Source organism: Lolium rigidum, chromosome 7, assembly GCF_022539505.1.
Source record: "Lolium rigidum isolate FL_2022 chromosome 7, APGP_CSIRO_Lrig_0.1, whole genome shotgun sequence".
NCBI lineage: Eukaryota > Viridiplantae > Streptophyta > Magnoliopsida > Poales > Poaceae > Lolium > Lolium rigidum.
In genome coordinates, this window is record NC_061514.1 from 330,853,746 (window position 1) to 330,865,106 (window position 11,361).

Genomic DNA, 11,361 nt, shown 5'->3' on the forward strand with positions numbered 1-11,361 from the left:
TTCGATGACAAACCAGAAGTAGAGGAGAAAGAAAACAAAAGAAATGCGGGTTGGGCACTAATAGAAAACCCATTGCCACCTTTGATCTCATCGCCCAACTACACACAAAAGTCACCAAGATTTTACCTCGCATTTAGAAAATATTGTGACTGAACCAAGCAACAACCTAAACGAACGGTCAATTGGTTTTCGGTCAAAGTTTGGAGGACTTGTTGTGCAATGATCTAAGCTAAGCAATTTGGATGAACATATGCAGTAGTTTGGATTAACATATGTACTAATTATATGCGAATCGTGCGTCTAAATTTTATGCGTGTACAGAGCTAAGCAATTTTGGATGAACATATGTACTAGTTTTACATGGTCAAGAGGTTCAGTCAAGATGTTAATTAGTGCTCATCTGGCAACCTGTCATTATATTTTATTTGAAAGAAATGAAATGGGATGATATCATTTTATTTGCCAAATCCAAAGAAATGACAGGGTACCGAGAAAAATGGAAGTTATACATGAAATGAATATCATGTGGCCTAAATAGAAATTTTTCAGTTTGATTATTAAAAATGTGCCATGTGTACGTTGGGTGTAACCCGGGGTACACCTGTTGGTCCCAAAGCAGCACTGTTAGTGGTTCACCACTCTTGACCACGTACACTCGGTGCAAAGCGGCAATCAGTTGACAAAACGCTAAGTCCTTTGTACTACACGTTTTATAGGGATTAGAGGGACGATAATCTTCGTAGGGACAATGTCATCACAAAACGTAAGTCCAGGTAGGGTATTGACTTGACTATTGAAAAAAGAAACACTAGAATTCGAGAAAAAATGGGATTAAGCTAGCCTAATACAGTAAACGTGCTATTAGAACTAAGTGAGTAATTTAGGGTTTGGTTAGGATACTCCTTATAAATAAATCCCTAATAATACGTTAGAACCAAGCGAGGCCTAAGAGTGCAGAGCACAAAGTCAAAATATTTCGAAATTGATCCACAAATCATATTCAAATGATCGCGAGTGAAATGGTCCTTCAGTCACCGTCCATGTTTACCTCGATAGCGACTCCATCTACAAAAAAATTTCTCCATTCTCTTTTACTTCCATCGAGCAATCGTTTGTTTTTTTACTTAGTTCTCTTTCCTCGAAGCCTGCAATGTGTTGTACGTATGTACGTTGGGTGTAACCCGGGCTACAAAGCAACATTGTTACTGGTGCACCACTCTTGACCACGTACACCCGGTGCAAAGCGGCAATGAGTTGACAAAACAGTAAGTCATTTGTACTACACGTTTTATATGGATCGAAGTGACGATAATCTTTGTAGGGAATGGGTCAAATCCCTACCTTCATGCATCTCATCCACGTATTGCATTAATTATTGAAGAAAATACACTAGAATTTAAGAAAAAGTGGGATTAAGCTAGCCTAATACAGTAGAACTAAACGTACTATTAGAACTAAGTGGGAATTTGTAATACATTAGATCAAGCAAGGCAGTTAAAATATTTCATAATTGATCCACAAATCGTATTCACATGATTGCGAGTGAAATGGTCGTTGTGTCACCGTCCATGTTTTACCTCGATAGCGACTCGATCTCTAAACAATTTCTCCATTCTCTTTCAATCATTTGTTTTTTTTACTTAGTTCCCTTTCCTCTGAAAACAACGGAATGCGAAAGTCTTCAGCGGCGAGGACCATTCCCTACCGCACCTGCTGAAAGCTTGCCGTGACGACGTCGTACTTTGGCGTGGGCGTCTCCCTACCAAGCTCCAGGGCGCGGTCGATGCCTAGCTTTCCTGCTTCCATGTCCCGGAGGCTTGATTGTCTATAACATAAACTCCTTCTGTTATCTATATATTTGCTGTAAAACATCTGGGGATTGCCCCTTTTTTCAATATAATTCGGGTGGGGATCCTCCCCGCCCCCCCCCCACCCGGTGAAAATTTGAAAAAAAGAATCCAGGTAGGGTATTGACTATTGAAAAAAAACACTAGAATTCGAGGAAAAGTGGGATTAAGCTAGCCTAATAAAGTAGAACTAAACATGCTATTAGAACTAAGCGGGGAATTTAGGTTTCATGAGGATAATCCTCAGAAATCCCTAATAATACATTACTATACCAAGCAAGGCCTAAGAGTGCAGAGCACAAAGCTAAAATATCTCAAAATTGATCCACAAATCGTATTCAAATGATTGCGAGTGAAATGGTCGTTCTGTCACCGTCCATGTTTTACCTCGATAGCGACTCGATCGCTAAACAATTTCTCCATTCTCTTTCAATCATTTGTTTTTTTTCCTTAGTTCCCTTTCCTCGAAGCCTGCAATGACCATGTGATTAGTACGAGAGGGAGTCAGACCCAGCCCAAGCCGAGGTACCAGTCAAACACATGAACATGTAATGCAAGAATGGCAGGTTCGGTGAATTTTAGCCACATCGAGGGGCGAGCGTGCGCGCTCGTTGACTCCCGCCAATCGATCACGGCACCACGTGGCCCGCGATCCCATCGCACGGCCCGCGCCAAACCCACCTAACCTCGATCAGCCTCCTCCTCAAATACGCGGATGCCACTCCTCTTCTCCCGCACCCCGCACCAAGTGATCGAGGACAGAGATCACACGCAGAGGTCGATCCATCCCGTAGATCGGCCAGCCATGGCATCCTCCGAGCTCACCTACCGCGGCCACGACGCGCAGCCGCATGTCGACGGCGCCGGCGCGTACACGACTGCCGAGAACAAGCCGCGGACCAAGCCGCTGTCGCAGCCCCTGCGGTACGTCCTGGGCGAGCAGCGCCTGGCCTTCGCCCTGGTCGGCATGGCCATCGCCACCCTCGTCTTCCTCCTCCTCTCCCCCTCCTCCACCACCACCACCACCACCACCAACATGGCGAGCCTGGCCGCGACGGGCCTCGTCTCCCGCCAGTACACCTCCAACGGCGCGGGCCGGATGGCGTACGAGTCGCAGCAGTCCCGCCTGCCGGCCGGCGGCCGCGTGCCGCTCGGCCTGAAGCGCAAGGGCCTGCGCATCGTGGTGACCGGCGGCGCCGGCTTCGTGGGCTCCCACCTGGTGGACCGCCTGCTGGCGCGCGGCGACAGCGTGATCGTCGTCGACAACTTCTTCACCGGCAACAAGGAGAACGTGGCGCACCACGCCGGGAACCCCAACTTCGAGATGATCCGCCACGACGTCGTCGAGCCCATCCTGCTGGAGGTGGACCAGATCTACCACCTCGCCTGCCCGGCATCGCCCGTGCACTACAAGTTCAACCCCGTCAAGACCATCAAGACCAACGTCGTCGGCACCCTCAACATGCTGGGGCTCGCCAAGCGCGTCGGGGCTAGGTTCCTCCTCACCAGCACCAGCGAGGTCTACGGCGACCCGCTCCAGCACCCGCAGGTCGAGACCTACTGGGGAAACGTCAACCCCATCGGTAAGTTAATTACCTTGCTCTATCACACCTTCTTCTTCCTCGATCGGAGTACTGTAGTTTTCTCCTCCTTAATTTTCCGTGGAAAATGGAAAATTCCATTCTTTTTCTCTGCGAGACTTGCGCGTAGTGCGCATGTGTGGATCCAGCCATTGCCATTTCAAACGTGGATCCAGTCGTCTGGTCATAGCTAGCCGCTCTCTGACCGCACACACACCTTGATTACGTCGTCTTCTGTTTGTATATAGGAAAGAGACAGAAATGGTTGTTATAGATACTTCTTCTCTTCTGTTTCTAGTGTTCAAACTTAAAACTCGATCGGTGGCTGAATAGTGTCAGCTGTGTGTGAATACTCAATCCTGAACCTTCATCATCGATCCTTCAGGTGTGCGGAGCTGCTACGACGAGGGCAAGCGGACGGCGGAGACATTGACCATGGACTACCACCGCGGCGCCAACCTCGAGGTTCGTCATCACCATCAACACTTTAATCATTCACCACTCGATCACCCCCTGCTGGCCTGCTCAACTTTACTGGAAACGAAAGCATCCGGTTCTATTTTCTTTCCTTTTGAAGCAAATAATATATTATATATGGCTATGTACTGCATGCAAGTGGATAAAAGGAGCTAGCAGTAGCAGTTAAATAAACTGAAGCTAGATGTGGATTAGTTAAGTTTTTAGCTAAAGCTGGCCTATCCATCTGTTACAGGTGAGGATTGCTCGGATCTTCAACACCTACGGGCCACGCATGTGCATCGACGATGGCCGGGTCGTCAGCAACTTTGTCGCTCAGGTAATACTAACCTGGCAAATGAAATGAAATTACCCATGCATGCATGCTTCCACGTTACCTCCTCTTATCTCTTTACTCGCCTTGGTCGTAGCTAGGCTTGTTCTCTACCACTAATCTAGTATATTAATCTATGGATCTAGATCTACGATAATAATACTCTCTATCTAGAGGTGAGCCACCTGCAAGTCTAATACTACTGCTCTACTGGAAACGAATGATCTTATGCTGCTGTAGTTCATTTGCGACATAGTATATACATGCTCCAAAACAAGTCCTGAATGGGTGATTTTTAAGGTTATCTTGGAACACATAAACCCTCTCACTGCCTAGATATATAGGAAATTTCACAGCCTTGCTAGATGATTCATCATTCAGTTCATTCTAGGCTAGCTTTGCTAATTAAGGGGGACAGATACATACAACTAGTGGACCAGATGTTGGTTTGTTTAATTAACTCATCATCCCAGGTCCCAAATCATGTGGCATTGCTAGTGGACTCCACGTTCTAGCAGCTCCCGCTTTTAAATTCCTCACAAGTCACGGCGTGACACGATCACCCGCTAGTTAATTCCCACGCCATACACAGCACGAAGGTACACGGCAGGACCAGATGATAGCATTACCAAGAAGTCACGCACGCACCACACACGTCTAGCGCTATAGACGAAGAAACTAGCTAGTGATGCTTGGCATGTGCGACCTGTCTCGAGGCGATTAGCTGATGGGTGTATCGGCGTTTGTACGTGGTGTGCGTGATGTTAACAACTGGTAGCTAATGGTGACTCCGTCCTGATTAATTGATTGGTGCAGGCACTGAGGAAGGAGCCCCTGACGGTGTACGGCGACGGCAAGCAGACGAGGAGCTTTCAGTACGTCTCCGATCTGGTAAGCTCTCACTCTCACAAGTCACAACTCAGAACAAGCACATGCTAATATTTACACACACACGCACCTGCTTTCGATTTACCCTTTCACAAGCTAACGTGGAGCAAGCACAGTGTTAACTAATTGGTTGTTGTTTCATCGTACGTACAGTACAGCTGAAGCTGTAGTTCGCCATTGATTTCTGTGTGCTCTGACTCTTAGAACTGTTGCGCGCCTGGTTGCGGCACTGTGGACCTTTTTTTCTTCTGCTTTTGATGAGGCGTCGTTGCTGCTTGACAACGCTACGCATGTTAGCGTAACAGTGTCCGTCCGTGCTCCCAACGGCACGGCACGGACTGTGTTAGGTCGATCGGGGTGGTCCAGTCTGCCTACTCAAGCTCAAGTACGCCGCCCGGTCCCTGAATTCTGATAGGGACCGAATTGGCTCGACCATCAGCTGGGCATGGCTCACCAGTAAATGCCGGAGGCCGTGCAACACTCTAGCATGGTAGTCTGTGGTCTCCTCCTCTACATGGTTGCTGCTTCCATAGGAAGCAACGGGATTAAACTGCAAGGCAACGAAGCTTAGGTAGGAGTAGCGGTTAACAGATCGAGGAACAGGCTGCGCACGGCTGGACCACGGACGGAGACGAAGCGCAGGTAGGAGGAGGTAGGTGCTGCGTCTGTGCCGCTCTCCAGCGTGGTTCCAAACTAGTCGGTGCACTGTTGCTACCGGCACACGGCAGCGTCAGAGCTAGCAGTAGCCATCGACCTTTTTCCGCTTCGGCATAGCACGAGTCCCTTGTCGTTCTTTGAACGCAGGTTCGAGTGGTCACTGTTCCATCGGGCACATGAGAAAATCTTCTCATTTTCTCTCTGGGTTTTATTATCAATCAATGCTCAGTGTCTAATCCTGCAACTGGGTGGTTAATGAATGTGCAGGTTGAGGGCCTAATGAAGCTGATGGAGGGCGAGCACATCGGCCCCTTCAACCTGGGGAACCCGGGGGAGTTCACCATGCTGGAGCTGGCCAAGGTGGTGCAGGACGTCATCGACCCCAACGCCAAGATCGAGTTCCGGGCCAACACCGCCGACGACCCGCACAAGCGCAAGCCGGACATCACCAAGGCCAAGGACCTGCTGGGGTGGGAGCCCAAGATCCCGCTCAACAAGGGGCTCCCGCTCATGGTCCAGGACTTCCGCAACCGCATCTTCGGCGACCAGAAGAACCCAGACACCGCCCAGTAGTGATCCGGAGGAATCGTCAAGGGAGAGATATGTTGGAGGATGACAGTGTGCTGGGGTGAACCGGAAGGATGAATAGGCTGGAGATTAATGAAACCGAGGAGGATGATACACAAGTGTGTAGGTTGTTTAATTAGTGGAGTCATACAGAGATCGATGTAGCTTTGCTAATGCTGCAAGAACCATAGATGACCCATGGGTGGATGGGTGGAGTAGTGTCTCGAACTCTTGATGCACGCAGCAACAAGATACGGCATCGCACCCTCCCAATGTTGTTAATTTGTTTGTTCGACTTGTTCTCCTTTTACATGCTCCGTTCCCACACTCTTTCTGCTAGCGATGACTTGTTCCTTTGTCTCGCTGCGTTTTCTTGATCTATGTATCTAACCATGGCTGTTGTATTTTTGGGGAATTACATTGAGATCAAATCTACTTAATGATGCTACAATAAGGTTAGCCATAGTGCTAGTATCAGAAAGAGTATCATGTATGCCACCTTGGCAAAAATCTGATGTGGTGCTATAATTAATGAGTAGAGATATGCTAGTGGTATCATAATATAATATGATACTGTATCATAGCACGTGAAACTAGAAAATTTAATGTCAAATACATCCTATACACTCAATTGCATTGAGATTCTACAAATAATTAAATATCATGAGATTATGATAATACTAGATGATACCAACCACTATATGGGTAGTATCATAGACTTGCATCATATGGATAATACCACTATATGATACTTTGTACTATGGCCAGCCTAACACACACAACTTTGGTTTCACATATACCACGCAAAACTAGTGTTGTTGGTAATTTTCCATGTCAATTTAGCGTCCCAAGTGGCAATGTAGAGCCGCAAAACCATTGGGTGTGATTGCGTGGCATACATTGATTCCATATACCTCAGCGTTGGCCGGAAGAGGAGAAGAAGCGCAGCAGAATCCGGCATTTCGATTCACCACAGAGGATGAAAGGCTAGTGACGATGGAAAATAGAGAACTCAAAAGATACCATCACTACAAACCAGAGTTGAATCCTCATTGAACAACTTCCATAACCAGTTGAGAGTTCCCATGTTTTGCTACTGCCTGGTAGAGATTTTGTTTTTGAAGATACGTCTTCCTAAGGATTTGTTGCCATATGCCATCCTCATTGAACAACTTCCATAACCATTTAGATAACAAAGCAATATTCATTTTTTCCAAATCTAGAACTCCCAAACCCCACCTTAATCTTTTGGCATACACATTGTATGCCAATTAACCAAGTGGTATTTCTTCTTATTCTCATTTTCATCCTAAAGAAAATTGTTCCTAATCTTATCCATTTTTTCCACGCCACTTGGTATTCTATAGAAGGAGAGCATGTATAAAGGGACACTAGTCGGAGAGGAATTGATCAAAGTGACTCTCCCTCCCATCACCAACATTCTTCCCTGCCAGGATCACAATTTATTCCACATTTTCCCTTCAGTAAAATCTCAGTCTGAATTTTTCAATCTTTTCTTGTTAATAGGTACTCCCAAGTATTTTATAGGGAGCGGTTCAGATTTACAAGTAAAAATCTTCTCAAAGTCTCTCTCTCTCTCTCTGAAGTTTTCTCATAGACAATAAATATCACTTTTATAAAAATTAGTCCTGACATCTGTTCAAATAGACATAGGATTACTTTCAAGTTCCTAGCCTGTTCCAGGTTATCCTCGAGAAAGAAAATATTATCATCTGCATATTGCAGGATTGCTACCCCTGCTTTTATCAGATCTGTACCTAGTCCACTCAGCAACCCTTCACCTTGCACTCTCTTAACAAGAACTGCTAATATATCAACAACAATGTCAAAGAGAAGGGGGGAAAGAGGATTCCCTGCCTTAAGCCTTGATGAGAAACAAGTCCAAGAAGATACCAAACCATGTTACACTGTATTATACGTAGCCTATGTACATATCTTGTAATTTGTATTGTACACTTTTGTGTACCCTATATATATGAGATAGCTACACCCAGATTAGGGTGTTGAGCGGTTCCCCAAATTATGTTGCCTCCTCTCGCCGCTATGTGGATCTCTACTCTGATGGTTCTTCTGCGCATGTGGTGAACCGCGGTGGGGGTCAACCATCTTACGACCCCACCACTTTACTGTCTTCGGGAGGGGGCACGCCCGCAACGGCCCCCAAGCGGCTGTCCCGCCTCTTCTTCACTACAACGAGTCGCCGCCCACGTGCATGTTGTCTAGCATGTGACACTCAGGTGACATGCCAGATGTGCGGCATCGACGGGCACCTGGTGTCTCGCTTCCATCGCCGTTTCAAGACGGACTTCTTGGGTGTCGGTAACAATGGAAATGGCAATGAGCGCCAAGTTTTCAAGTGACGACCCAGAGGCACAATCCATCCCATCCCTTTGACGCCACCTGGTACATGGACACTGGAGCTACTGATCACTTGAAGAGTGAGCTGGACGAGCTTACTGTTCGGGAGTCTTAACATGGTCATGATAAGGTACACACATCAAATGTAGAAGGTATGCACATCTCTCATACTGGTCAGGCATCTCTTCTTACACATACCTCTAAGAAATTCCAACTCAAAGATATTCCTAAGCTTACTCGTGATAATGATGTGTTTGTTGAATTTCACCTGTTTGATCTTTTTGTTAAGGATCGGGTCACGAGGGATATTCTTCTTAGAGGTCACCGCCACCATGGCCTATATGAGCTTGATGTGCCGCCTATCTCTCAAGTTGTTAGTGGTGTCCGCGCCTCACCGTCGCAATGGCCATGCACAAACCTCTCTTAGTCTGTCATATCCTCAACCGTCATGAATTGCCATCCCAGTTGAGTAATAAAGATGTCACAGTTTGTGATGCCTGTCAACAAGGAAAGAGTCATCAACTTCCTTTAGCTGATTCGAGTCGCGTAGCCACAACTCCTCTTGAGATTATTTATTCCGATGCATGCACAAACCTCTCTTACTGGTCACAACAATTACGTCAGTTTCATTGATGCTTATAGTCGGTTTAATGGCTTTACCTTCTTAAGCGCAAAAGTGATGTGTTCAATGTTTTTATTCAATTCCAAACACATGTCGAGCGTCTTCTCAATCATAAAATTATTCATGTTCAGTATGATTGGGGCGGTGAGTACCATCGTCTTAATGATTTCTTTCAGAAAATTGGGATTTCGCACTGTGTGTCTTGCCCACATGCACATCAGCAAAACGGCGTAGCCGAACGTAAGCATCGGCATATTGTGGAAACTGGCTTAACTAACATTGCTTGCTCATTCATATGTCCCTTTTCGTTTTTGGAGTGAGTCTTGCCCACATACACATCAGCAAAACGGCGCAGCCGAACGCAAGCATCGACATATTGTGGAAACTGGCTTAACTAACATTGCTTGCTCATGCATACCTCTCTTTTCGTTTTTGGAGTGATGCTTTTTCTACTGCTTGTTTTCTTATTAACAGGCTTCCTGCACGGCTTCTGAACATGAAAATTCCATTAGAACTCTTGCTTAATGAGGCTCCAGATTATACTTTTCTCAAGGTGTTTGGGTGTGCATGTTGGCCACATCTTCGTCCCTATAATAGCCGCAAACTTGAGTACCGGTCAAAAAAGTGTGCTTTCTTGGGTATAGTTCTCTTCACAAAGGCTACAAATGTCTCCATGTTCAGTCTAACCGCGTGTATATTTCCCGCGATGTTATTTTTTATGAGAGTGACTTTCCCTTTTCCGCACTTCCGGTATCCACTGACTCACACATGTCATCTTCGCATTCATCCCCTATGTTGCCTGATCAGTTTATCGATGTTGCATACTCTCCTCGTTTTGTTGCCTAATCATGGTGCGGGAATGGGGCGCAGCGCTAGTCTTCACCTCCTGGATGTCACCAACCCACCTGCCACGTTCGCCCAGTGCATGGCAACACCTCGTCGATCAGGATCAGCGATCGCATGTGTCGCCCAGCATGGTCCCGCGTGGGCTGGTGTCCCTGGGCTCTCCTCCGCCGGGCCTCTCTACCACGGCCTCGCGTTGGCCAACCTCCCCTGCATCGCCCTCAAGTGGGACACCCGAGCCTGCCCAGGCCTCGCCCAGGTCGGCCTCCCCTGCATCCCCCTACAGTGGGCCGCCCGAGCCTACCCCGGCCTTGCCCAGGCCGGCCTCCCCTGCGTCGCCCCCGAGTAGGCCAACCGCTCCTGAGGAGGAGCTAGCTGCCCTGCCCTCTGCGTTGCCCTCGCGGACCACACCTGGAATCATTGTCTCAGTGTTGCCCTCACAGACTCGCATGACAGAGGTCACCAGGACTTTGTCCACGGCTTTGCCATTGCCTACATCTGCTAGTACAATTGCACCATCCTCGACAGTACCGCCACCTGCTCCTGTTGCTTTGCGTCCTCACACGCGTAGCAAAAGTGGCATTGTGCATCCATGTGAACGTACTGACGGCAACGTTGCATGGCTCGTGACTTGCTTGGCTCACTCTATGAGCGTGCTGAACCTCGCCATTATCAAGCTGCTTTGAGTATTCCACACTGGCGAACTCCTATGGAATAGGAACTTCAGGCTCTTCTTCACAATGACACTTGGCATTTGGTGCCCCCCAAATCAGGTGTCAACATCATTGACTCCAAGTGGGTTTTTAAAGTAAAGAAACATGCTGATGGCTCCATTTAAAGGTACAAGGCTCCTCGTCTCGTTGCTAAGGGATTCAAACAGAGGTACGGTCTTAATTATGAGGATACTTTCAGCCCGGTTGTTAAGCCTACTACTATTCGTCTGCTGCTCACTTTGGCTGTTACTCGTGGGTGGTCTCCCAACTTGATGTTCAGAATGCCTTTCTTCATGGTGTACTTGGTGATACGTCTCCGACGTATCGATAATTTCTTATGTTCTATGCCATATTATTGATGATACCTACATGTTTTATGCACACTTTATGTCATATTCGTGCATTTTCCGGAACTAACCTATTAACAAGATGCCGAAGTGCCGGTTCTGTTTTCTGCTGTTTTTGGTTTCAGAAA

The 11,361-nt window shown here is 47.1% G+C and overlaps 1 protein-coding gene across 1 annotated transcript; it reads left to right on the forward strand.

Annotated features, from left to right (window-relative positions):
* Positions 1–2,605: 2,605 nt before the first annotated feature.
* Positions 2,606–6,377, forward strand: LOC124677123 (UDP-glucuronic acid decarboxylase 4-like). The gene is made up of 5 exons (XM_047213123.1): positions 2,606–3,430; positions 3,813–3,892; positions 4,140–4,223; positions 5,034–5,108; positions 6,030–6,377. Exons 1-5 carry the CDS (start codon positions 2,653–2,655, stop codon positions 6,333–6,335), a joined length of 1,323 nt encoding a protein of 440 aa, XP_047069079.1. The 5' UTR covers positions 2,606–2,652; the 3' UTR covers positions 6,336–6,377.
* The last annotated feature ends 4,984 nt before the right edge of the window (positions 6,378–11,361 follow it).

Coding starts and splice junctions, on each gene's coding strand:
- LOC124677123 (XM_047213123.1), top strand. CDS start 2,653: ATGGCATCCTCCGAGCTCACCTACCGCGGCCACGACGCGCAGCCGCAT. Junction 3,431..3,812: donor GGGAAACGTCAACCCCATCG/GTAAGTTAATTA, acceptor TCGATCCTTCAG/GTGTGCGGAGCTGCTACGAC. Junction 4,224..5,033: donor TCAGCAACTTTGTCGCTCAG/GTAATACTAACC, acceptor TGATTGGTGCAG/GCACTGAGGAAGGAGCCCCT.